General features: G+C 31.8%; 3 protein-coding genes across 6 annotated transcripts; 2 read left to right on the plus strand and 1 right to left on the minus strand.

Moving 5' to 3' along the window:
- The first annotated feature begins 3,379 nt into the window (after window positions 1-3,379).
- On the plus strand, window positions 3,380-7,104 carry LOC100797301 (transcription factor E2FC). Of its 4 annotated transcripts, XM_006581110.4 has the most exons (14): window positions 3,380-3,515; window positions 3,822-3,996; window positions 4,106-4,156; window positions 4,254-4,339; window positions 4,495-4,583; window positions 4,673-4,727; window positions 5,572-5,624; window positions 5,710-5,760; window positions 5,841-5,889; window positions 5,979-6,044; window positions 6,129-6,205; window positions 6,362-6,560; window positions 6,638-6,695; window positions 6,831-7,104. In XM_006581110.4, exons 2-14 carry the CDS (start codon window positions 3,822-3,824, stop codon window positions 6,839-6,841), a joined length of 1,020 nt encoding a protein of 339 aa, XP_006581173.1. In that variant the 5' UTR covers window positions 3,380-3,515; the 3' UTR covers window positions 6,842-7,104. The 4 variants fall into 4 exon arrangements, with proteins under 4 accessions (XP_006581173.1, XP_025984601.1, XP_025984597.1 ...); XM_026128812.2 differs by lacking the exon at window positions 3,380-3,515 and having other exon boundaries at window positions 3,523-3,996; XM_026128813.2 differs by lacking the exon at window positions 3,380-3,515 and having other exon boundaries at window positions 3,523-3,996; window positions 6,638-6,690.
- A 3,742-nt stretch (window positions 7,105-10,846) lies between these two features.
- On the minus strand, window positions 10,847-13,785 carry LOC100797848 (putative HVA22-like protein g). The gene is made up of 7 exons (XM_003527614.5): window positions 13,684-13,785; window positions 13,141-13,181; window positions 12,926-13,024; window positions 12,775-12,831; window positions 12,611-12,674; window positions 12,299-12,508; window positions 10,847-11,404 (listed from the first exon to the last, which is right to left on the minus strand). Exons 2-7 carry the CDS (start codon window positions 13,170-13,172, stop codon window positions 11,036-11,038), a joined length of 831 nt encoding a protein of 276 aa, XP_003527662.1. The 5' UTR covers window positions 13,173-13,181; window positions 13,684-13,785; the 3' UTR covers window positions 10,847-11,035.
- Window positions 13,786-18,857: 5,072 nt separating this feature from the next.
- LOC100812226 (endoglucanase 2) lies at window positions 18,858-24,679 on the plus strand. The gene is made up of 6 exons (XM_003527638.5): window positions 18,858-19,478; window positions 19,641-19,924; window positions 20,612-21,049; window positions 21,565-21,712; window positions 23,807-23,973; window positions 24,056-24,679. Exons 1-6 carry the CDS (start codon window positions 19,259-19,261, stop codon window positions 24,386-24,388), a joined length of 1,590 nt encoding a protein of 529 aa, XP_003527686.1. The 5' UTR covers window positions 18,858-19,258; the 3' UTR covers window positions 24,389-24,679.
- The last annotated feature ends 1,372 nt before the right edge of the window (window positions 24,680-26,051 follow it).

Consider the following 26,051-nt stretch of genomic DNA (forward strand, 5'->3'; position numbering starts at 1 on the left):
GGGAATAAAAGATTCTTGCTCTTGGATTTTAAAAGGTATTCTGAAGCAGATACAAAAGATTCAATCTCTTACTAACTGGAGTACTTTGTTGCAAAAGGATAGATTTGTGTTGAAGATAATGTACAATGAATTGCAGGATGTTTCCAGTAGAGTTCCTTGGAGGAAATTATTTTTCTCCAACCTAGCTAGACCCTGTGCAAAGTTTGTTTTCTGGACTGTCTGTCATGACAGACTTGCCACTAAGGTTAGAATGATGAAATTTGGGTTACTTAGTGATACCAAATGTAACTTCTGTGATCATCTTGAAACAATTGACCACCTCCTGTTTGAATATGCTGAAATGAAGGATGTTTGGATTCAAATCTTGGAATGGCAAAAGATTAACCACCAGCCAAAGAAGTGGATTGAGGAGCTTAGCTGGGCAATGGCGCAGGGTAAAGGAAAGGGGCATAGAGCAACTTTACTCAAAACCGCATTAACCGAGACTGTGTATGAGCTTTGGAAATATAGGAATGAAGTGAGTTTTGGGGGTATAGTCAATAATACACACATAGGAAAAAAGATTATGGATAGTATAGTTTATAGAAGTTGGACTCATAAAAAGATGAGAGAATATATTGCTAGGCTTCTGATTTCTTAGTGTTTTGTGTTGTTGGACTGGATCCGCGCGATCGCCTTGTTCTCATTGTTTTTTGTTTTAATCAATTTGATTATTTCAAAAAAAAAATTAATGCAAAAGACATTATGGATTGAATATTATAAATAAAATTTTCAATCTACAAGGTTGAAACGATTATCTGAATTTCAATGTGCAAATTAAAAAATAACTTTAAACTCTAAAAAAACCGAAAATTCTAAACATTAATTTTGACTTAAAGTTTTATTTTTTTTCTTATGCTCTTCCAAACTCAAATATAAGAAAGAAAGACTGATTTATGTCAGTTAAAAAAGTTAGTTAACAAAATTTAATTTAACTAACCTGATTTAAAAAATAATATTTTTATTAAATTTTCCTTCATTAAAATTTAATATAAAAAATAAAATGAGTCGTACTTTTAAAAAAAATTAGTCATTGAAAATAAAATCTAAATTGAATAAATAGTAGTTTGAGAATGATATCACTGAATAAAATGAAACTAATTAAAATTTATTTATATTTTTTTCAACTAAACATTATTTTTTTTCGTCTTATATTTGAGTCCTAAAGAAATACATATACTTTCGAATATAAAAAACTCAGAATCATGTATTTTCTTGAAAAATTATTGTAAGTTGGTTTATCTTAATTTTATTAAAGGCCCATGGTTGACCCTAGTCCACAGGCACAGAGTATGTGGACTAACGCTTAAGGGTGTGCCGCTGAGGGGCCTTGACCTTCACTGACTTTTTTTTCTTCTAAATTTTAACTTCAATGTTCACCATTTTTTTATATATATTCTTTTCTTTTCTTCCCCTATACATTTTATACTTTTAGTCACCTTCTATGTTGTCTGCCTTATTATTATACTCTTGGCAAATAAGCCCACGATCACAATTAACTACGCAATTGCATCGCATGAAACTACAACTACCTATGCAAAATGGCCATTTTAAAGTAAATATGAGTTTTTTTAAGAATTATAGATTAAAATAATTACTAAGCATATAATAATAGCCTGCAAAAGTATACTATCAATCAATCAAAAAATATATTTAATATATATTAAGATATATACTATAAAATCAACAGCAATCTTAATTTTTTAAAGGAAATCTTATTTAAATATTACATTTTATCAAAATGTAATAATTATAAAATCAATTTTTTATCGCCTTACTTTTATAAAATCAATAGTATATTTTAAAAAGAAATCTTATATGAAGATTATATTTTATTAATTTTAACTATTATGTAATCATTTTTATCTCATGATTTTTCTTTTTCTCTAAACGATAAAAATCATTTTTATTAAATATTATATTTTTATCAAATTTTAGTTATTATATAATTATTATTTATTTCATGAGTTTAAAATTCTAAAATCAACATTAATTTAATATTTCTTTTAACAGGAATCTTATCTAAATGTCATAGTTTATTAATTCTAGTTATTATATGATAATTTTTTTATTTTTCTCAAGATTTATTAACTTAAATTGTTAAACTTTATTTTTCTTGCAGTAAAATAATTTTTGCTTCTCAAAGTTTTATTAGACTGATAATTTTTTTTTTTATGGTTTCAAAATTCTAGAAGAGCACATTAGCATGAGACACTATAGTCATGAGTCACAACATCAACAAAAGATAAAGGTTGAAAGACATCATATCACATAAAAGAAAAGTATTTCTAATTTTCCATTTTTCATATCTGACATTTAGTATTTTACATTTATATATATTATAAATATAAGCGACTAATTATAAATATAAAATTTATTAATGTACACGCATTTGTTTTTTTAGTATAAACATTAGCCAACTATAACTACATATTATCTTTAACGGTGTAAATTACAATAAGAGATTCTCTTAAAATACATAAGTAATGTAGCTTACTAATACACTTATATTAAAAAAAGTATAATTATGTTAATAATATATATGTACACATTATGTAAAATATAAATTTTTATATATTGATTGTTTTTTTTTCTTGTAGTTGAATTTGGTTGATGTTATTCTAAAATAATTTAGTTTGTTATTAAATATGAAATATCCATCTCCTTTGGATTCATGTTCTTGAATAAAATTAATTATTAATTTTTGATGATGATTATTTCGCATCAATATTATCATTAAAAAATACCAAAATAATTAATTTAAATATTGATGTAATTGACATTTCAAAACATCGATTAATTTATGAATATTTTGTATACAAAATAATAATATATTTGTTAAATAAATATTATTTTTTATGATTAACACTCTTGTCATCCAAGTATGAGTCTACCTTTGAGGCTCAGCCTAATTGATCACTACAGTTAAATCAATTGAAATCTTTGATATAAAAGTTCGAAAGAAAATGCAAAGTTATAAGAGGTTTGGATTGTAAATATCCACCATAGGTTTTAATCGATGTTTTGGTGTTGTTTGTTAACTTGTTTGGTTTGATATTTCTTCTTTATCAGAATTTGTTATTTCTTATTGTTTTTTCCCCATCATTTTCTCTCAGATGCGATATTCATTTTCTTACGTCGGTTGTCAAGCAAAAATGCATAATTTGATACTGATGCATTGTAAGTCTGGTTAACAATTTATAATTTCTGAAGAAATGGTTTACGTGAGAGAAGCCCAAAAAGGAGCCCAGAAAGTGAGGCCCAAAAGGAAAAGAAAAGGGCGGGGTGGCGTGTGCATTCGAACTGAACTGACCGCTTTTTTTGCGTTGGTGTTGGCGGCCACACCGTATCAAACTTTCACTTTCACTTCTCTTTTCTCTTTCCTATTGCTATATATAACAGTCTTACTGTTTCACACACAAACCCTCTCTCTCGTATCTTCCATCTCACTTCAAATTCATTCTCCCTTTCCTAATGTGAGTTCTCTCTTTTCTTCTTTTCTTATTTCATCCGATCATGTCCCCCATTCCACTTATCAAATCTCATCTTATCGTATCATCTACACACTCTGCTCCGTTTCGTATTGATTTTTCTTCACCACATCTTCTCCAATTATCTATTATTTTATTGTATCAAAATTTAATTTAATTACACGCGCCGAGTTCTATTTTTAGAATTTTATTCTGGCTCTAGCATTAGCATTCCTAGGTTAAATATCAAGCAAATCTCGGTTCTTGCTATTAAGGCACTTCCTAATGCTTTGCACTCAACTATCCCTGCAGATGAGTCAAAGATATGACAACAATGTTTTCAAATCTCACATAAATAATATCCAACTTGCTCCTGGTATCACCGAAACACTTCATCTTCCTCCCCCACTTCAAACCGAGCCTACCATAAGAGGAAAGCAAAATGGTAAATCAAAAGGTCCAAGAAATGCAAAATCTGCGAATGCCGGTAACAGTCTTTTAGACTATGATGATTCTGTCAAACTCTTCATTATCAATATCTCTCGTTATTTATTTATTTTTGCTTGAATTTATGCTGGGTGGATTTTCCCTATCAGATTCCCCTAATTCGACTGCAGTTAACAATTGTCGCTATGACAGTTCCTTAGGTATGTGTATGACCACACTTGAGTTTTCCTCCATGATGCCTTTTTAAGCAAGTTCCTTCGTTAATGTGACTCTCTTTATAATGCACTACTTGGGCAGGACTGTTAACCAAGAAATTTGTGAGCTTAATCCAGGATGCTAAGGATGGAACGCTGGATCTAAATAGAACCGCCGAGATCTTGGAGGTAAAGAATATGTCTTTCATGGTTTTCTTGACTCATGGCTCCTTTTGAGCTGTTCCTCTAGTCCTATTAATTTCAATTTTCTTACACGTGCTATTAGTATAGTGTACTTCTGTTTTACTTTTGGTTTATAACATGTCTAAAATTAATTTTGGCAGGTTCAGAAAAGGAGAATTTATGACATTACAAATGTTCTTGAAGGGGTAGGATTGATAGAGAAAACATCAAAGAATCATATACAGTGGAAGTAAATATCTATTCTTTTGTTTGTTACTTTGTGGCTTTTCATCATCATATATTTGATATGATGATACACGCTGTGTGCCTTACGAGCAGGGGATGTGATGGACTTGGGCCTCAAGAACTGGAAGACCAAGTTAATAGTCTAAAGGTTTTGATCTTGTTTACTTGTCAGTTGGTGCAGATGTATTACATAATTCATGCTTTTAGACTGCTTTACATGGTTGCTTTGAATTGTAAGCATCACTTAGTTTTTTACATATGACATATATGTGAAAAATGAAAACATACTTTGCTTCTTTTGAAACCATGGGTTATAGGAATCTTGGACTTCTTCTTGGGCACATTCCTACTCATCCGATTAGACATTGCTCCAAGGAATCTTTGGTTTCAATATTTATGTATGGTCATACCCATGTATAAATTATTTGTAGGTAATTGTACACTTAAGGCTGCTTAGGATGAAGAAATTGATCGAAATAAAATTCAAGTTGCTGGCAGTAAAGTGCAACTTGAACTACTCAAGGCATTGTTCTAGAAGCCAAAAGAAAAATTCTGGGCACATAGGCATCTAAAAGGATCACTTGTTTGCGTGGATATCTGTGTTTTGTAGAAACTTAAGCTTGACATGTTTTCGAATAGCTCAAGTGTATCTTACATAATATATGTTATGATGCCTTTTAATTTAGCTTCTTGGACGAGGCAAAATCTAAATGTGACATGATTCCATGACTTATGGTACTATTTAAATATAGACCAGGTATAAACTGTATATTATGGAAGGAATCAAGGAATATAGGTCTCGCCACTTCTGCCTTGTATTTTATATACTTATGCAGATATTATAGCAAGCTTCTTTCGTGAGCTTTTGACTGATGTAACTGATTATCATTTTTAGTTTAAAATGCTTGTTGGTCGTAGGATTTTAGCTCCATCTTTGTATACTGCAGTATGCTAGTGATTTGGTCCAAATCTGACAGTTTGGTTCTATACAGGCAGAAGTTGATAGTCTATATGCCGAGGAATCCGAACTGGATGATTGTATAAGGTTTGCTACTAATATCGTGTGTGAAAAGTTTCATGATGGTTGACCTATCAGTTTTTTTAAAACAATTATCATTTTAATTTTTCAGGAAAAAGCAGGAGCTTCTAAGAAACCTGGAGGAAAGCGAAAGCTCTCAAAAGTATGAACTTCTGACAACTTGTCTTATAAGTTGCAATTTCTTGGTTTCTTTTCCTGATAGTAAGCTTGCTTGATCATTAGGTACCTTTTTTTAACCAAGGAAGATATTCTTAGCCTTCCCTGCTTCCAGGTGATTTTTTGTGTAAATATTTAAAATTTTATAAGGCTATAGTCTGTTTATCAATTATGACTTCTTACCTTTATCTACTATTTTCACAGAATCAAGAAATTATTGCAATCAAGGCTCCAAAAGCTAGTTGCATCGAGGTCCCTGATCCTGATGAGGTGGGATCTACCTTCTGCTAATATGAATGTTGCAACTTGTTTGGTATAACAAGCTTTTAATCGATTTCTCACTCAAATAAGCAGGAATTAGGTTTTCGGCAAAGGCAGTACAAAATGATTGTTCGAAGTGCCATTGGACCAATAAATTTGTATCTCTTGAGGTACTTATTTGCTGTAACATTGAAGCCAAAAGTTTTCTTATTACTATGTTATCTGTGTTTGCTTTTGTTAAAATCTTTGCTCTTTGTTGACTTAAGGTCATTTTTTTCCTTCTTTCTCTTGGGTCTTCAATAACTGATAATTTTTAATCTTTGAAGCAAGGACGACAGCAAGTTTGAGGATGATAGTGCCAAACGGATGAAATTAATGGATCCATCATGGAATAGTGATCCCATCAGAAAGAGGGGTGTGGGATTATTAGAAAGCCAACATGATGAAAAAAATCCTTCTGAGCATTTCAGTTTGCAGGGTTCACAAGCATTTGGAATTCAAGAAATTACTCCCACGGATTTTGAAGTATGTATTACTTGAAGCTCTAAATGATAAAACCATAAACTGGGAAGACAATGTTTAGTCATTGTGTTTATTTGCAGATGGAAGATGACTATTGGTTTCAATCAGATCCTGGAGTGAGCCAAACAGAATTGTGGGGTAGCAATATCTTCTAACCAATCTTTATTATATGAATTTGATTCTTGGATTTCACCACTACACAAGAATACAAGGTGACCAATTTAAAGCTCATAATAATGAATGATCTTTTTTGTCTCTTTCTTTTCTGTTCAGGAAATGAGTAGTTGGTTCAGATAGATGTGCTTCAAGACGATTAATCCAATAAGAAGTGTGGGATTTGCTTGAACACAAGCTTCACTAACAGATACGATTAATAAGAGATAGACTTTTAATTGTTCCAGACGGCACACAGGGTACATTTCAAACTGTAAATTTTAGCTCTTTTTTTTGGCTCTTTTCTATCAGCAGTTGCCTTAACTAGGATAATTGTGTCCTAGTTCTACAATGTAACTTATGAATGAATAAGATTGAGATATAACTTCTAAAATAGAATTGTTTCAAACCTATTATAGCTTTACATGGACAAAGCCATAAATCCTCTCCCAATAAAGTTTCAAACTATCTAGGATAATTGCACTTTTTTTCCCACAACACTAAAATTTTTTTCCTTTATTTTCATATTCATATTGCAATTTTTTCATTGCAAGTATTTGTTTAGTTGCTTACATCCTATCGATCCTTTTGACGTGATCTTGGAAAAGTTCTAATCGAAAACCATTATATGTCCTGTCCACAATACAAATCCATTTGTGTTTCTTCACAGCGATACTACTATTTTATGAATTGCATACTAATTTGCACCTACAAACGAAACACCAATTGATTTAACCGCGTAGTAATAAATGTAACAAAAAAAATGGTACTAGTGGTACAATAAATATGAAATAGGCCATGGATTGTACAACTTAACTAAAGCACTTTCAATTGATTTAACCGCGTGGTAATAAATGTAACAAAAAAAATGGTACTAGTGGTACAATAAATATGAAATAGGCCATGGATTGTACAACTTAACTAAAGCACTTTCATAATGTTGACCCTTTTGTATGAAGTGGTCCAACGTGAACAATAAATCTTAAACTTCAAAAAATCATATAGATTTTAATTGTTTTTTTCTAAAGAAAAAACTTTTTAAATAAACATATCAAAAAAGTAAAAATTTGCTTAATTTATTATTTTTTTTATAAAACAAACTGATTCATTAAACAATTCCAATTAAATATAAAAAATTTATAATACTCATGCGTTTTATTCAATCAATTTAAAATTAAAATTCCTTGTTACTAATAATTATTTTGTGGCCATTACCAGAGAAAGAATTTGATATTCATAGCAGTAATAATAGCATGCATCATTAATTTAACACAATTATTAAACTGAGATAAGTAAACTCTTACCTATAAGCTTCACCTTAACTAATTATTGTAATATGAAAGTTTTTTTTTTTTGTCATTGATATACGAAATAGGTGAATCACTCAATAATGTCTGATACACGCACCAACACAAAAGACCCAATATACTCACACCCTAACAAAAGGATTATATACATTTAAGGCTTAATTATCATTTGATGTCTAAATTATTTTAAATGGTTTAATTTGTTGTCAAATTTTTAAAAGATTCAATTTGATCTCCAAATTTTTAATAATGAATTAATTTGGTATCCAAATTTTTAAAAAAATTTAATTTGATTCAAATTTTTAAGAACTTGAGAACCAACTTAAACTATTTAAAATAATTTAAGAACCAGATAATTAATTTAGGCACAAGCATCACATGAAGTCTTAAGTACATACACACCAAAAAAAGGATCACATATACATTAATATAAATAAATTTAAAAGGTATTAAACGTCCTTACTAGAGCATTCATCATTTGAAAGAGCCATTCTAGACACTCATTGGGACACGCAAAAAAAAATGATATTTCTTTTGTTCATTCTTGATTAGAAATTCATATCACTGAGTGCAATATGGATGGATCACATGCAACCTAGTCAATGTATCCCACCCATCTCTTTCAATATACACATAAGGTTTATTTTGTGCAGATATTGGTCAGTTTCTTTTGATAAATTTTATTACGCTTCTCAATAGTTACAACTTGTTCAACTATTACCATTAGACACTATTTTCACTTGACATTTTCTTCTCTTAAGCCTTTACTAAGTCAATCATAGGCACCTTTCCCTTTGTTTGCCAGAGACCAAATGTCCCAGTAAAGTGGTATGATTGTTCATAGTTGGGGAAGAACGAGATGAAATAAAGGGGAGTGAAAATTGTCCTAGTGAAGACACTAATATGTTTTCAAATAAGTTATTTTAAGTCAATGCTATTTTTCTCCTTCTCTTTTTCCCATATTGGAGTCTTTACTTAACAATTACAACTTGTTTTTCTACCGCTCCTACCGCTCAATCAACACCAAAATGTTCGGTTAATGCATGTCAAGTTAGCAACAAGAGATTTATTTCATTATCAATTACACCATGAGTTCGTAAGATTTACTTTACAATAAACAAGTTATTGGACACAAATTGTGACATAAAAATTGTAACTCACCCTTATGAAATCTTTTCACGCTTCATCCTCAATCTCAAACCCCCTTATTACTCATAGGAGTAAAAATAATTTTACAAATTAATTTGACCTGTTTAAAGATTCAAGACTCAAACCTATCCTAAATGTTTTTTTAGGTTTGACATGACCTCGAAAACTTAGCTTATTATGTCTAATTTATATCAAAACTTTTAGATAATCCTGACTTATCCCTAGATAAGTTAATTGACTAACAAGTGAATAAAAAATATAAATTATAAAAATTAAAAAATCATTACCACTGTAGACATGAAGCAAGGGTGAAAATAAGTAGGCTATTTTTTGTATATAAAAATCAAGCCTTACTTGGCTATAGACATGGCAATGGGGCGGGTCGGGTACGGATATTGTCTCCCCAATCCTTTACCCCGACTTCTCAACATATCCCCATACCCGATACTCGACGGGTTTGAGTTTATTGTCCCATCCCCGTACCCGTCGGGTACCCGTTGGGTATCGGGTATCCCCAACCCCGTTCCACACACCATTTAGAAAAATATTTTTTTTTGTAAAAAAATATTAAAAATTTGATTTTAGAAAAAAATAAATTGATTGTTAAACATTTATTTTTAACTACTTATATATCAATAAATTTATTATAACGCGTGTGTCTACATAAATAGTTAAGAAAATAATATTAAATTATGTAAAAATTTTAAAATAAAATTAACTAGTAATAAAAATTATATGCATTTTGATTAAATTATGCAAAAATTCTAAAGATTTTAAGTGGCGGGGCGGGTTTGGGTTCGGGGTCGGGACGGGTCTAGTAATCTCATACCCGTACTCATACCCGACTTTTGATTATCGGGGAAAATCCGAACCCGTACCCATATCCGGTCAATTCGGGTATTACCCGTCAAAGTCGAGACGGATTCGGGCGGGTACCCACGGGTACGAATTTTCTTGCCATGTCTACTTGGCTATATGACGTTAAAGTATAAACTAATGTTTATAATAATTTATTTAAAAGTATATCTTGTAATAAAACATAAATTTATCTTTAAATAAATTTATAGGCTTAATTCTTTTCTTTTTTTCTTTTTTTGCTTCTGGGGAAAAACTAAAAGAAGCTACATGGGGCTATCCTTCCGAAGAAGGTCAGCAAGAGAGGTCAAAATACAAAGGGGGACCCAGGTGAACCCGTAACACCGCCAAAGAATGGGCCACTGAATTGGATTCTCTACCAATAAATTGGATTCACAAGAGGAAGGTTATCATATTCACAGATGATATTCCTTAAGCCCAAGACCCATGACTGCAGGCCTTGACGGAAACCCATAATCTCAGTTCCATCATACGCATAGAAACCTGCCAGCCAATTACCAACACTATCTCTGATGACACCCCCTGATCCTATATCAGCCGGGATCATGAGAATCGTTCTCCTAAGGGGCTGGAAAAGGTCAGTTCTGAACCAGGAGATGTTGGAAATAACATAATGAATATGCCATTTCTCCTCCTGAAAGATTCTGTTGCTCCCCTATCAACATGTTTAATATTTAAAAAGATAAGTATATATTTTTGCTACATTATGAAAAATTAATACAATAATATTTTTTTTAATATTTATAAATAGAATATTAAAATAAAAATGCAAATAAATGTATTAAATATCTTAGAAGCATAAAATAAGCATTTCATACATTTTCATTTAATAAGGGGATTGATAAGGTGTTGTAAAAAAAACAATTATTCATATGAAAAAAAAAAAATAAATGGAATGAAACATAGGCAAAAATATACACAATTTTACTATTCCACACCCACTATTGTCCACCTACCCATGTTTTCCAGGCTAAAACTTGAAAACATTGATGTCTAACGGATTCCAGCTGATCGATTTTTTCTTAGTCTACCTCGCGTAACTCTAATGCTTTCTTCCATTATTGTATCTTCCAAGGGAGGATTCTCATTTTCATTTGCAGAAGAGGATGAAGGTGGTGCTGCTTCAATCTGCATTGGCTCATCCTCTGCAGGTATAGGATTAGACTTCTGGCTACTTAAACCTGCAACAGTGTAGGGTGCTTTAGGCACCTGTGAAGAACCCAACTTCTCTGCTACTTCCTTCTGGTGCTGACTGGATGAGCTAGAAGTAGGAGAAGATGGATTCTCAGCTTGTGGTTCTGTTGCAGCTGCTGGTTGGCTATTACTAGATGCGGGTTGACGCACCCTCACAGCTGGTTGTTGCTGTGAATTAAAGAGAATGTTTTTTTTATGTCTGAGTAAGTCAGCAAGGAAATGGGATAAAGACAAAGAAAATGAAATTTGATGCAGCAAAGATCCACAAAACAACTTATTTTGGGAAAATAAGAATAAACCATCAATTAATCTGTGAAATATTACCATCTCTCATATGTAGTCCCTAAAGTAATAAAACTATATATTTAATCTCTCAAGTATTGAATATCTATCAGTTTAGACCTTAAATTGATGTATTTTACTAGCAGCGATTTGGGGATCAATTAGATGGATTTCAATACTTGAAGGACTATTTATTATGATTTCTAATACTTGAGAGATTACTTAGATAATATTCTTACTTTAGTGACCATTTAGGAGAGAGAATAATACTTTGAGGATGAAATTGAGAGTTTATTTGAAAAACAATCCCTACAACATGGAATGCAATAGCAGCAACACCATTGGAAATAAATATTTGATATCTAGATTTTCCCCACCTCTTTAAAAAAAAGTCATTCTAGGCATAAGTTTCTTTACATGTGCAAAATAAATCTCCTTCCTAGATTAATCATTTAACTATCATTCGTTGAATTCTGAGCTGACATGCACGCCTATAATTATTAACACATGTTGAATATGTATATAAACAAAAGAATGAATGGTATGCAGCACAAACCAAGCACATGATTTGAAAAGCTTATTTCTGTTTTTTTTTCTTCCAGATATTCTCTTAAGTTGACAAAAATACAAAAACAATTGTTTCTCCAAATGCTAAATCATGAACACACCAAGTCTGATAAACATAGGAAAGCTGAAAGTTTTTCTGCATAGGAATTCCAGTATAGTTAAGCCACACCTCAAATGTAATAGTAGAGAAACAAAGACAAGCTCAATGACTACCTGAGCAGGGCGTGGTGAAGGTGTTGATTGTGCAGCAACGTACTGCAAAATTTCAAATATTCTAGTCTGGCCATAACTAGCAGCTTTTTGCCAATACAAAACTGCAATATCTCCTGCTCTTGTCCTTAGTTCCAACAAGTTGCGATCAATTTCTGTCTCATGTTTTGCAACATATGGTCTAAAGAAGGAATCATACACATATGTTGTTCCCTAACACAGGTAATGATATTAAATTCAACCATCAAGCTGAAGAGAAGCAGATACTAAAGCAATATCAGATATTAGATTCTACCACAGAAATGGATTTCATACCTTTGTTTTTGGGTACCACAAGTATATGACAAATGCCAACTTAGCTTCACTATACATTGGGACCCTTCAAGAAGAATAAGTTGCTTATTTTAATAAGAAAAAAAGCACAATAAACTTTTTTCCTTTTAATTACAGAAAATCCATTCCAAGATAGTATCTATTACCATGATATGAAAGCATCAGCAATCCGCTCACATACTGACAAAACAGCTACCAAAATCCTGCAACACAAAGGGGTACAAAAAGAAGTTTTTACCAACAGTTATGCAGAAGTGTAAGTTTTATATAGATGATGGATGTGCAATTGCAAACTACCAGTACTGGCACCAAAAGCGAAGTTGTTCAATTTCTGGCCTATTCTTTTCAACTGCTTTATAGCATTCATAGGCTGGGAAGGCATAACCAAAAACCATCCTGCCATGCCAACAAATAGATGAAAATATAAATAAATTCCGTGGATCTTGAAAATTACAGCAAAACCCCATCATCATACAAAAAATGATCAGAGAATTAGTATAGCATATACATACACAAGTGCCCTGGTAATAAAAGATCCTATCATTGCGTATCCCTGCCATTGGGAAAAAAAGAAAGAAGAGATAATCAGTTAAACCAAACAAGATAACGTCCAACTTCCAAGAAACTGAAACTGAAGAAGAGTCATGGGTCTCAAAATACACCAATCATAACTTAAGCATGCTTTAATATTAGAGATCACGCAGAAATTTTGATTAAAAGAGGATTATGCAGAAAATTAGGGTGGAGACCAATTTAAGGCATATTCACACAACGTTATGCTACTTACGAGGAAACATCACCTTGTGCAGCGCAAATTGAAACCGAAACCATATGAGGTATACAATAAATAGGTTATATAGTAATTTAAATTTAAATAGCAAAGACGTTGAAGTTGAGAGGAGTTGTCTCTAAACAGCACACAACTCGAATTAGGGCGAAGTAATAGAACGATCAGTTTGGAACATCAAAGTCAATAACCCAACGATACAGTGAAGGTTGTTCAGTTTTTAATTGACGCATCGCAAAATGAAAGGAAGTGAGAGAAGTGAAAATACCTGTCTCTGTGTAGTGTAAGTAAGAGAAATGAAAAATGAAATTTGTTCAGAGGCAGAGAGAAAGGAATTGGAGCCGTTTAATTTGTAATTCTATGTTCGTTGCTTCCATTTCTGTTTTGCTGGATACGCTTATCTACTCTACACTCTAGGGCTTTCATATTCACACCTTCTTTTCTGCTCTTTTCACCCCTCATTCATTGTTTTATTATTTTACATTCCCAAATTACTCCTTCCTAGTGGAAACATATTTTCGTCGACCAAAATACATACATTAGAAATGTATTTTTGTTAAAAGGGTGTAAACTCAATGCACAACAAAAAGCATATTTCCTTTGTGTATTTTGCTCTACTAAAATGTGTTTTGTTGTATATCGCTGTTAACAATGTAAAAAGGTATTTTTGTAATGTATTTTACTCCAAAAAAACGTGTTTTTGTTATGTTAAATTTTTCTAAATACTTTATAATTAATATATTTTTAAAGTAATGAAATTAATGATAGCATAAATTAGTATTTTTTAATTAAATTCATTAAATACAATTATTCTTTTTAATAATAATCAGAGTAAGTATGATATAAAATTATGTATGAGTTTAGATAAATAACGAAAACACGATTACTTTGAAAAAAAAATAAAATAAAAAAATCTTAGTTGTAAGAAAATAGAGTAAGGATAAGAGTGTCATTTTGTATTTCTTCTTTAAAGAAAAAGTTAGAGATAGGAAAAGTAGCTTATCACTCTTTGGAATGAGGATAGCAACCCTACACTCTAAGGGTGTGTTTGATTTATATTTTCATTTTTTATTTTTATTTTTTGAAAACTGATTTCATTTTTAAAATATTGGAATTCTGAAAACATGTTTGGTTTGACTTTTTGTTTTTTGTTTCCAAGAAATAAAAATACTAAAAATTTATGATATATTGATTTTTTGTCTTTTTGTATTTTTAGATTTGTTTAAATTTCATTATTTGACATTGCATTTTCATTTTACCTAAAATGAGATTTTTGTTTCCAACTGGAAACACTGGAAACGATATTTTATTGTTTTGTTTTTATTTACTGTGTTGTTTTTTGTTTCCATTTTCACTCAAGATGTTTTAAAAAATTTAACCAACCACATTTTCATCACCATCTTTTATTTTCAGTAAAAACCCAACACCCCTAGTTTAACCCAATCATATCCAACCATGGACTTGGGTTTTGTGTATGTACAAAAATAGTGTTTTAGTTAGTGCATAGTAAAGCATGAATATTTATTATTTTATATTAAAAATTTATAATAAATGATTTTTTTCATATTTATAATGAAAATTTTAGTTATAATATAAATTTATTTTTAAATTGAAATGAATAAATGTTTTTTAAAAATAAAAGAAAAATAGTATTAGATAAGTAAAAAATGTTTTTTTTTGTCAGTTACAGGAACAGTGAAATGCACCTTCCAATTATCGAGGGAAGAAAGAATTTTTTTCAGAGGGAAGAAAGAAAGATGAGAATGTTTAATAATAATAATAATAAATATTAAGCATAGAAATTTTAAATTTTTAAAAATTGTAAACAGCGATTTACCTAATGAAATATTATTTATCTAAAATTTATGATAAATATTCAATTCTGTTACTCTTTTGTTATTCAAAATGACAAAATATCCTCCCATTTAATTTTGAGAAACTAATTTCCTAAAATATAGTCAGACATTGAAGCGATAATTCATGTCAATAATTTATTTTCTGTTACATAGATGGTGAGATTGAACTCAAAACCCCGTATTTGAAGGAATACTTAATATAAATTAAAGATTTTTTGTATTCGAGTTCGGAGAAAACTCTTGAGACGAAACTCAATTAAATTATACTATCAGTCTTTGATCAATTATACTATCCATCTTCCTCTATTAACTAATTTACCCTTTTTCCAAATCTAAAACTTGAAATAATAATATAGAAATGAATAAAATAAAATATTAATTAATAGCATAATACAAAGTTAATATTAGTCTTAAATCATTCTAGTAATTTGTACATGAGTAAATAATATATACACAAATAGTGTAAAAAAAATTACATTATCATTCAATGATAAATTTTCATATATAATGAGTTTACTATTTTTTACAATAATTAGCTTTAAATTTATACTGGTTAATCTAATAGGGATTTTTGGATTAATAATAATATATAAAGAAATTAAATTCTTGATACGTTAAAGTGGAACGATGAATGACTATTACAGTGTCATCATAACGGAAGCTTCTGAGTGCTGACTTTTGCGCGAGTAAATTATTACATTACTCCAATATGGCATATAGTCATATAGATAATGAATTGAATTGTCTAATTATCCATCGTAGTGATCCATATGTCCTTAATGGAGCATCCACTCACAGTCCCATTAGGGCTGCTTCTTTTTGTCAACCACAAGAAAGGTACGAAGACATACATGGTAGAATAAAAAAAAGAGAGGAAGAGGACATACATGTTATATATATAATTTATTTTAATGTAACTAAATTTTTAATATTTTGTCTCTCATGGTGATTCTTGATATAATTAACAACTATTTTTAAATGCAAATTGTCAATTTTAACCTTCAAAAATGAAATAAAGATTTTAGATAAAGCTTTCAAATTGATAATAATAATAACAATATTTTAAACTTCATTCTAGTTTTTTAAAAATTAAAATTAATAATAAGCTGTTCAAATTTAGTTATTATATGAAAAGTTGTAAAAAAACAAAATATCACTGATAAACAAGTTCATAATTATTCATTACTATTAACTATTAAGGGATTCATTTATATTAAAAACATACTAAAATATAATCTATATTTATTTTTCAGGAAAAATATGTTTTAAAGTAAGATTTTTAAATAAAAAAATAAACCTAAAAAGGAAAATATAAATTTTTTTTTATCCGTTAATTTGTTCTATATTATATTATATTAATTAATTAAGCGTGAAAGTAAAGGAAATCATAAAGGAAAAATGTGTAGATTGCAGTTGGATGCTAAAGAAGTGGTTAGTTCCTCTTAAAAAGAGTGAGAGAAAAACAAAAGAAAGCCTTTTGAAAGTATAAGTGATCCATAATCTTCCTCTAAAGAAAGTGATCCATAATGTATTCCGTTTCATGATCTAATGGGACACGCAAAAGCCCAATATCAAAAAGATAAATTGTAGGTCATGATGCCAATGTTGCAATATCAAAAAGATATGATATGATGTGGTATTAGCGGTAGATACCTTGTCCCTTAAGTATTTAAGGAACAAAAAAATAAAAATAAAAAATACAAGTTCAGTGGTATTTTTTACTTGACTGGGTTAGGAAGCTCCTTCAAGTGTCTTGTCCTGGTAGACTCCAAAACTTCGGCCTTTGCAGACCGAACATGAAAACGATCAAATAATGCTGAGATGTTACTCCTATTTACTTTATTGTTATTGTGAATATTTTATTATCATTAAATTTAAATATAAAAATATTCTATTTTAAATTTTTAAATTAAATTCTAGACTAATAATTAGTTTCAGGGAGCAAAATTTGTAAGAATACATCAAAATCTAATTAGGGAGTCAAAGATTTTAATTACTTTTATTTTGAATATATTATCTTTAAATTCAAATTAAATCTTAATTTATTTTAAATTCTACAAGTTTAGGAATGCCCCTTAAACCTAGTAGTAATCGCATAGTCACAAAATCGCTTATTCCATGAAGCATAGCTTTACTTTTATGTTATGTTCATGAGGGATGGTATTAATGTCTGCAATTTCCTTAAGATGCAGCCACTAACTTTAATGTAGGGACTGCCATATGCCTTGGTGGGAAACCAAAGTTCTGCGGTTTCATGTTGCACCTACACGTGGAGAAGTTGCTATTATACTAAGATAAAGTCTCCACCCTCTAGAACATAGATTGCTACGTATATACCAACATTGGTCATTTATGTTTGTTGTTTGTTAAAAAAATTATATATATATTATCAACTACTAGTAATAAAAAACCATCATACTGGTATGACTTTGGAGTTTTTTTTTTTTTTTTTATGAATCAGTTTTATTCAAACTCAAAACATTTTAAATTTAAGATGGCAATTTTTCTAGTAATTTTTTTTCTCAATACACAAAACTAAAACTCAAAAAATCTCCCAAAGAAAGTAAACTACTACTAGTATATATTACTTGAAATAATTTTTTTTAGTTATTTTTCTTTATTTTACTTGAATATTTGGAAATATTTTCTACTAAAGAATGTTAATAACACATTTTTAATACTATTCTTTTAATACACTAATAAAATTTTCAAATATTTTAAGAATAGTTTTTAACCTATCATTTTTATCAAATAAAAATATATCAAAATTACATATTTTAATGATAGTATATTAATTTCCCCAAAATATTAGTATTTACAAATAAAACGAATAAAAGTGCTTAACAAAATATATATAAAACCACATTTTTCTAAGGATAATAAATTTGTGCACGTTTATAATGAGAAAATATGTGTTCAAAATATTTTTATTTCACTTTTAAAATTAAAATTTATATATAAGAATTAAGATGAAATTAGTGTTAAGTTTTAATTAAATGAAATATAAATAATACGGGTGTACACAAATAAAAGATTAGGTGTGGCAAGTTGTATAGTTTAAATATTACATGAGTTAATAATTATGTTATTTTATCAAATACTCTAACATTATTTTTTTTTTAGAAGAAACACTCTATCATTCTATTTTAGAGGATATGCACTCGGAAATGAAATAAACAATTTGTTTATTTATCAGATGTAGTACCATTTTACTTTTGGAGGATTTGTCCTTTATAATTAGGTAATTTGACAGTCTTTGTATTGATATTATTATTGTAATGCTGCTTGCTATGCACACCTTGTGATTAAGCTAGCTTTCTTTAATTTAATGGAATACCTTGCTTATATATACATTTAAATGAGAAAGGCCAAAATCCTGACCGTTAGTTAGCAACACATGAATGTTTGATTGAGGTTGAAGTAAAATGAATGGTTTTAGGGTGGTTGCTTAAGATAGAGGGTCCCTCTCACTCAACAATTCAATAACAAAAGCCCACCGACATCACTCACATGTTGACTCCCTCTTTTTACCATTATACCCTCGCTATCACCGACACAATCTTCTATTCACACGGACATCCTCGTCATTTCCCTAACAAAAAAAGACAAAAGTCACAAACCACCAGTACCTGCCCCCCAATCCACTGCCAAAGATATTCTCCCGCGAGAACAACATCCTTCGCCGTCGCCACCATTTTCTTTAAGCTCCATTTTTGTTAACCGCCATCGAACCGGGTCGGGTCGGGTATTAACGAGACTCCTCCACAGAGAGGCAGTAAACTAGGTTGTTGGAGTTGTTCTGTCTGAAACCGAACCACATTCCAAAGATAGCCGTTGTCATTGTCAGAAGGAGAAGGCATTGCGTTTTAGAAAGCGATACCGTGAGAGACAACAATGCATCGCGCTAGGGTTTGATTATATTACACAGATCGAAACTCCCCCCAACGGTGTGTTGAAGCGCATTTTGCAATTTCAATAAATAAATAAATGGGAGAAAAATCGAGGTCCAAAGGAGGGTGCTGCGGTTGGTTCATCGCGTTCGTCATTCTGGCTCTCGTCGTCGGTGCCATTGTTTTTACCGTTAAGAAGAAATTTAGTCACTCCGGTTCCGATAAGCCTGCTCCTGTTCCCGGTCCCCCTGGCGCCGTTGACCAAAAATACTCCACTGCACTCAAAACCGCAATGCAATTCTTCGATGTTCAGAAATGTATTAATTCTTTAACCTTCTCTTCTTTTACGTCCTTTTCCGTTCTTTTTATTTCAATATTTCACTATGTGGCTCAATATATATTTATCAAGGCATTTATGTTATTTCCCCTGAAATATGGTATGCTAATGCTTTAATGGTTAATTGATTAATTTCATTCAGCTGGGAGGTTAGTTGACAATAAAATATCTTGGAGAGGGAATTCGGCTCTTAAGGATGGGAGCCAAGCGAAGTTGGATCTATCAAAAGGGATGTATGATGCTGGGGATAACATGAAGTTTGGTTTTCCGATGGCTTTTACGGCCACGGTGCTGTCTTGGTCCATTCTGGAATATGGAGATCAAATGGATCACGTTGGCCAGTTAGACGCCGCTCAGGATTCGCTCAAGTGGATCACTGATTTTCTCATCAATGCTCACCCTTCTGAGAATGTTCTTTATATTCAGGTTACTGTGTTTTTCAGCTTTTGTTTCATGCCTCATTTCTGTGCAAGTTGGCCAGTGTGCATCTGTGCATGCATAAGTTTATTATCTTTTGTCTTCTTACAAGGACATGGACACTCTTGGTACTTAATGATTATTGGAATGTTCTTTATGGTTAAACTGTAGGATTTGACTTTGATCCATCTATAGTGCAAGAGATTTTACACAATCAGTGAATTATATGATGCCACCTGTTTGAAAAACAATTAAATGCTTTAGCAAGCAGTGTAAAGTATTTATTAGTTAGGACAATTATGCAGCGTATTGTTGTTTCCTTACAGTGAAAATCTGTTACATTGACAGTTAATCAAATTTAAAATCAGATCTATATTGTTGTTCTTCCTATTTGTAAGGTTATTGGTATGTTTGTGGTGTTAATCCCATGCCAGGCCATGAAGTTAGATAAGGGATTTTGTTCAGGGCAGGCTATTGATTTGAGATTTTCTAGACTGCATTTTTTTTAAACTCTTTGTTGTATGTGCATATGATGATTGAATAACTCTGATTACTCTTTTTCCTTTTTATGTTCAGCCACTTCAGCTTTTTTCTTTTGGTGTATTAGGACTATCGAGCCTTTAAGTTTAACAACCTATTTTTAGTTCAACCTTTTCCTTTTCTAAGTTCTTCCATGTATTCAAATCATTGTGGCAGGTGGGTGATCCTGTTGCAGATCACAAGTGTTGGGAAAAACCAGAAGCCATGACTGAGGAACGTCCACTCTTACAAGTGAATGCATCTTGTCCAGGATCAGACATTGCAGCTGAAACTGCAGCAGCCATGGCCTCAGCTTCTTTGGTCTTTAAAAAGACTGATCCTACATATTCAAGCACTCTCCTCAAGCATGCAAAACAGTTGTTTACTTTTGCTGACAAGAATAGAGGATCTTATAGTGAGAATATACCCGAAGTTGCGACATATTATAACTCAACTGGATATGGTGATGAGCTTTTATGGGCTGCTAGCTGGCTCTATCATGCTACGGGTGATGATTCTTACCTTCAGTTTGTGACTGGCCAAGATGGGGAAGACTATGCTCAATGGGGAAGCCCAACCTGGTTCAGTTGGGATAACAAGCTTGCTGGAACTCAGGTATTAAGAAAGGATAATGATATAGTACAAAATTTGTTAGCACAAAAACGGAATAACACACTTCTTGAGTGATTTCCATCAGGCCCACTCTGTTTTTTGTTTTTTCTTTTACTTTGATATTCAACCAATAATATTGTTTGAACATGCCAAATTTCACATGAGTGTTCATACTGCAGTGTATAACACATTCGAAAAAGCTCAATCTTTTTTCCAGTTTCCAATTTGAGATTTTATTAACTGAGGACAATCATTAGTGTTCCGAGTGTTGCTATAGAGAATGGCTTTTTAAATTTTATCGCAACCTACTTACCTACACATCACATAGATAAGACAAAATGACAGATTGGTTTAAATTTCTGCCCTATGAACAGAGTTGAGCCAAATCAAGAGTCTTGTGGCATTCTTGTGTTCAGGATCATGCTTCTAGCTATACTAGTTATATTTATATTACAATACAAAGCTGACTTTTGTTATTCACATATATTTCCTTTAATAATTCTGCCTTCTTGGTGCAGGTTTTGTTATCTAGATTAAGCTTTTTTAAGGCAAAGGACATTTCAAATTCGTATAGCTCTGGGCTCCATAGTTACAGGAAAACTGCTGAGGCTGTAATGTGTGGTCTTCTTCCGGATTCTCCAACAGCCACAAAAAGCAGAACAGATGGTAATATTCTCCTTGAAATGCTATATGATAATCCATACTCACTTATAATCTTATTTTTCTTTTCTCCCTGCCACATACCATTTTTCACATTTTTACATCTTGTTAGTAAATGGCAAGTGCCCAGTGCACGAGTCCTTATAACATAAGGGGGTCTAAAATGGATCAAATGCTTGCAACCTTACCCCTCACGAGTAGCCAGTTGTCTGCATTATTAGAACCCATTATGGTTATGAGGGTGCAGCAGTATAGTACTGCTTCCCCAAGTCTCAGAATTAAATTTAGTTGCAGACGGATATCAAATAATTGACATGCCGACTTTTTTTTTGTTGCTTGTGATGTTGGACTCAAGAAATAAACACACTGAATTCTGAGTAAAGATAGAAATATTTTTTTTTTTAGGCCCGATTTGAGTTCAGAGATAGGGATTCCGCCTAACACACCGAGGGTTTCTTCCTTACAAGGGGTTTCCTTTTTAAAAAACACATGAAATTACAATTTGACACCATAATTCCCTTTTGCAAGTCTACAACACAACTTTTGTATCACTATAACTGTTGCCCCATAATCTATAATTGCCTGATCCAAAATTATTATAAAAATATCTGCCTAATAACTTCCCAATACAGAATTGTAACTGCCCAAGTTAGATTTTGATCTATCAATGCCTCCTACTACAGTAGCAGCCTTGTCTTCAAGGCTGAAATAAGGAAACTGTTCTTTGCAGATTAACATTTGAATTTGGTTTCATCAATTCAACTTCTTTGAATTCTTTTTGTTCTCCCTCATCATCATCTTCCCCCAAATAAGCACTGTTAACTTCCTTTTAAGACACCAATGAAGTGAGGCAAATGGTTCGCCACATGGAAAATAACCTTTTTCCCTCCTTTTAACATATTCTTAATAAGGTAAATGCCTAGTGCCAGATTTTAACAACGAATTTCAAAATTACTACAAGCAAAATTTGCACCTGTTCCCAATGTATTTCCACCTGCTTTCACACTAAGAGAAGAAACAGAATGTTGAACAGCCAAGTGATTAGACCTAGTGTTCTCATGTGCAAAATTGCCTCCCTTGTGTTGATATGTAACTGCTCCCTTGTGTTGACATCATAAATTTTGTTTGATGCATGGCTGCTAATTGTTCACAAGGATTTTCAGTTCCACTTCTAAAAAACCTTTTCAATAATTCTACTTCTAAAACCTCCCATGCCATCTTTGCTAGTCTCTTCCTCAAATATCTAAACCAGTGTGTTGTAGTCTTTTGAATTTCAAAACTCTTTTCGGCGTGGACCAGCCATCCAGTTGAATCTTGCCTATCAAAAGTGGGTAATTCCACTTTCTGCACTGCCTTTTTAATTAAACACATCTGAATCCCCACCTTCAAGGCTGGATGAATGAGTGTTGAAATGCCCTTGATTATGTGGTTGACTACTTCTAACTAGGTCAGAACTTCCAGCAGGGTATTCTACATGACTCTTTTTGCTTAACCAACTCCTTCAACAATGATAGGATTGTATACAAACTGTCAAGCCTTTCTCTCATTTCTCCAAAATCTCTGCAAACATCTTGGATTGCATCTCCCACTTTTTCCATATATTCCTTGTGGTGAGAAACTGAGAATTGGATCTTAGTATCTCTTCAGCATTCATCTCCTCCACATGCTTTTCTGATGCTTCCACTCTAAAGTCCATCCTCCTCCATGACATCCGACAGGCAGGTTGGACCAATTGTTGGACTCAAGATATAAACATACCAAGTTTCCCTCTAATAAGGAGTTTCCTTTTCAAAACATAGGAACTAACAATCTGACACCTTAATTCCCTTTTACAAGTCTGTAACAACTTATATATAACTATACTTGTCACACCATAACCTATAACTACCTAATATGAAATTAATATAAAAATAACTACCTAGTAACTTTTAGTACAGAATTATAACTGCTTGAATTAGATTTTGGCCTATCAGGTGATAATCATTACTCCTGGATAAAAATGTTTTTTTTTCAAATTTAAATGTTGGAAATTCATTTCAGAATTATATTTCTACTGATATATGTTCTCTAATTAATTTTTTATTCTTTTCTCTGATACAGATGGTCTTATATGGGTGAGTCAATGGAACTCTTTGCAACATCCTGTTGCATCTGCATTCTTAGCTGCTGTTTACAGTGACTATATGCTAACATCGCAGACACCAAAACTAAAATGTGATTCAGATTCCTTTACCCCATCAGATCTTCGAGACTTTGCCAAATCTCAGGTGTGCATTCATTATTATTTTGCTCACAATATCTACTTGGAGTGATCCGTGTTTAAATTGAAAATCTATGTAATACTTTCAGGCTGATTACGTATTGGGCAAGAATCCTATGCATATGAGTTTTCTGGTGGGCTATGGAGATAAATACCCACAATTTGTGCATCATAGGGGTGCTTCAATTCCTGCTGATGCAAAAACTGGCTGCAAGGATGGCTTCCAGTGGCTTGAATCATCTGATCCTAATCCCAATGTAGCTACTGGAGCACTTGTTGGTGGACCCTTCTTAAATGAGACTTTCATTGATTCCAGGAACAATTCCATGCAAACAGAACCAAGCACGTACAACAGTGCTGTCATAGTCGGTCTCTTATCAAGTTTAGTCACCACGTCTTCTGCCGTTCAATCCTTTACCTAAGCTGTAGCTTCCCATCCGTCCTCAATTGCACTTGTTGACATAGATTTATGTTTTTTGTTGCTTTATTCACTTCCCAATCCTGACAAATGAAGTGTTGTCAAAAGCATGAAACATAATATTGTAACGATATGCTTGATTGTATGAGTGTAAACCCTGAGGTTTGGATAGGTTTATCGTGAATATGTACGGGTGTAGTTTGCTTTGGCATTATTAGCTCAGCAGGTGTGGAGCTATTTTGTTGTAGTTGTATGTAGAGCACATCTTTAAAATGTATCATTATTATTATTACCACTGCTATGATTATTATCATTAGACTTTGGTCACATTATTGATCTTTGGTTTCATTCTGTTGTACGAGCATTTTGTTTGACACAAACCAACCCTCGACATGTACATTTTGTTGGCATCTACGTCTACCTAGTACTAACGCTGCACATGATCACTTGCCTACATGCAGTGTTCCTTTCTTCTGCCGAGATGAATTTACGAGGAAATGATATAATCTTATTCTTTTCCTTCATTGGATGAAAAGTAGCAACATAAGAAGCAAATAATACTGCTTGGCTTGCATGCTTCATAATACCTTGGTATACATCACCTCATGTTAAGAGCGAGGTAGTAAAAATTAATGTGTAAAACTGAAGTTGGATAAGCTGTAACTTGATGATAAAATTTGTACAATTGTTGAATGATTTACGTGTACCTGTGTAAGTTTTAGCGCATTATCTGAGACTAGGATGTAGCACTATATTGGGGTGGATATGAAAGAAATAAGAATTTCAAATATTAATCGTGATAAAAAGGTACCGCTCGCTAAAGTTTAAGAAAAATCGAGTATATAGATTTAGTCATTGAAATTATTAACCTTGGTTAACTAAATAACAGTTATTTTAGTTCCTAAAATTACAAAAAATAAAGATTAATTAAAATGATTGATATTTGGTAATTATAAGGATTAAAATGATATTTTTTTTATAGTTTGAGACTGAATTGATCAATACTCATTTTATAGACCAATTTGATTTACAAATAACTATACGCATGTTTGGATGCACTTTTTTTTTTTTACTGGTGTACGCGTGCTCTTCCAAAGCATTAGAAAGCTACTTTTTGTGTCTATTTAATAACTTGACGTGAAAATATTAATTTATGTGTGTTCAAAATGCTACACCAAACATAAGACGTGATGTTACATGAAATTGGGTGTTGGACTACAAAATCTAACAAAAGAGTAAAATTAATATTGGATTAGATAAGATATAGAGTCAATTTAGTGGTAAAAGTTGAAGTAAATACAGGAGAACTTCGATTTAATTCTCATTATAGCATTTGTAAAAAAAAAGGGAGGAGTAAATATATACTCAATAACAATATAGTATAGTCAACAATCAATGGTCAATCTTATACCATGGGGAAAAAACTGTATTGGAAGGTTTTTCAAACCAATTAAATAATGAATCAGACAATGGCGGAGGTTTAAAAAATCATAGATGGCGTAAGATGAAGTAGAAGCCGACGTTAACATGATGAAGAAAAAGTCAGAGGGGCTTGAGGTTGATGTAAAGAAAAAATTAAGCCAGTAGTCATTTGAATGCATAAAGGGAGAAGCAGACGGGAATGTTTACTTTTGGGTTCAACAGGAATTGTTGTGGCAGAAAGTTTC

Source organism: Glycine max, chromosome 6 (genome assembly GCF_000004515.6).
Source record: "Glycine max cultivar Williams 82 chromosome 6, Glycine_max_v4.0, whole genome shotgun sequence".
Classification (NCBI taxonomy): Eukaryota; Viridiplantae; Streptophyta; class Magnoliopsida; order Fabales; family Fabaceae; genus Glycine; species Glycine max.

What these genes read in the sequence shown, in the direction of transcription:
- LOC100797301 (XM_026128812.2), top strand. Translation starts at nt 3,795, where the DNA reads ATGCTTTGCACTCAACTATCCCTGCAGATGAGTCAAAGATATGACAAC. An exon ending in TTAGCCTTCCCTGCTTCCAG is followed by an intron (nt 5,890 to 5,978) that starts GTGATTTTTTGT and finishes CTATTTTCACAG; the next exon opens with AATCAAGAAATTATTGCAAT. An exon ending in TTACTCCCACGGATTTTGAA is followed by an intron (nt 6,561 to 6,637) that starts GTATGTATTACT and finishes GTTTATTTGCAG; the next exon opens with ATGGAAGATGACTATTGGTT.
- LOC100797848 (XM_003527614.5), bottom strand. Translation starts at nt 13,172, where the DNA reads ATGATAGGATCTTTTATTACCAGGGCACTTGT. An exon ending in TTTATTACCAGGGCACTTGT is followed by an intron (nt 13,025 to 13,140) that starts GTATGTATATGC and finishes TTGGCATGGCAG; the next exon opens with GATGGTTTTTGGTTATGCCT. An exon ending in CGCTTTTGGTGCCAGTACTG is followed by an intron (nt 12,832 to 12,925) that starts GTAGTTTGCAAT and finishes TTTGTGTTGCAG; the next exon opens with GATTTTGGTAGCTGTTTTGT.
- LOC100812226 (XM_003527638.5), top strand. Translation starts at nt 19,259, where the DNA reads ATGGGAGAAAAATCGAGGTCCAAAGGAGGGTGCTGCGGTTGGTTCATC. An exon ending in CACAAAAAGCAGAACAGATG is followed by an intron (nt 21,713 to 23,806) that starts GTAATATTCTCC and finishes TCTCTGATACAG; the next exon opens with ATGGTCTTATATGGGTGAGT. An exon ending in GAGACTTTGCCAAATCTCAG is followed by an intron (nt 23,974 to 24,055) that starts GTGTGCATTCAT and finishes TAATACTTTCAG; the next exon opens with GCTGATTACGTATTGGGCAA.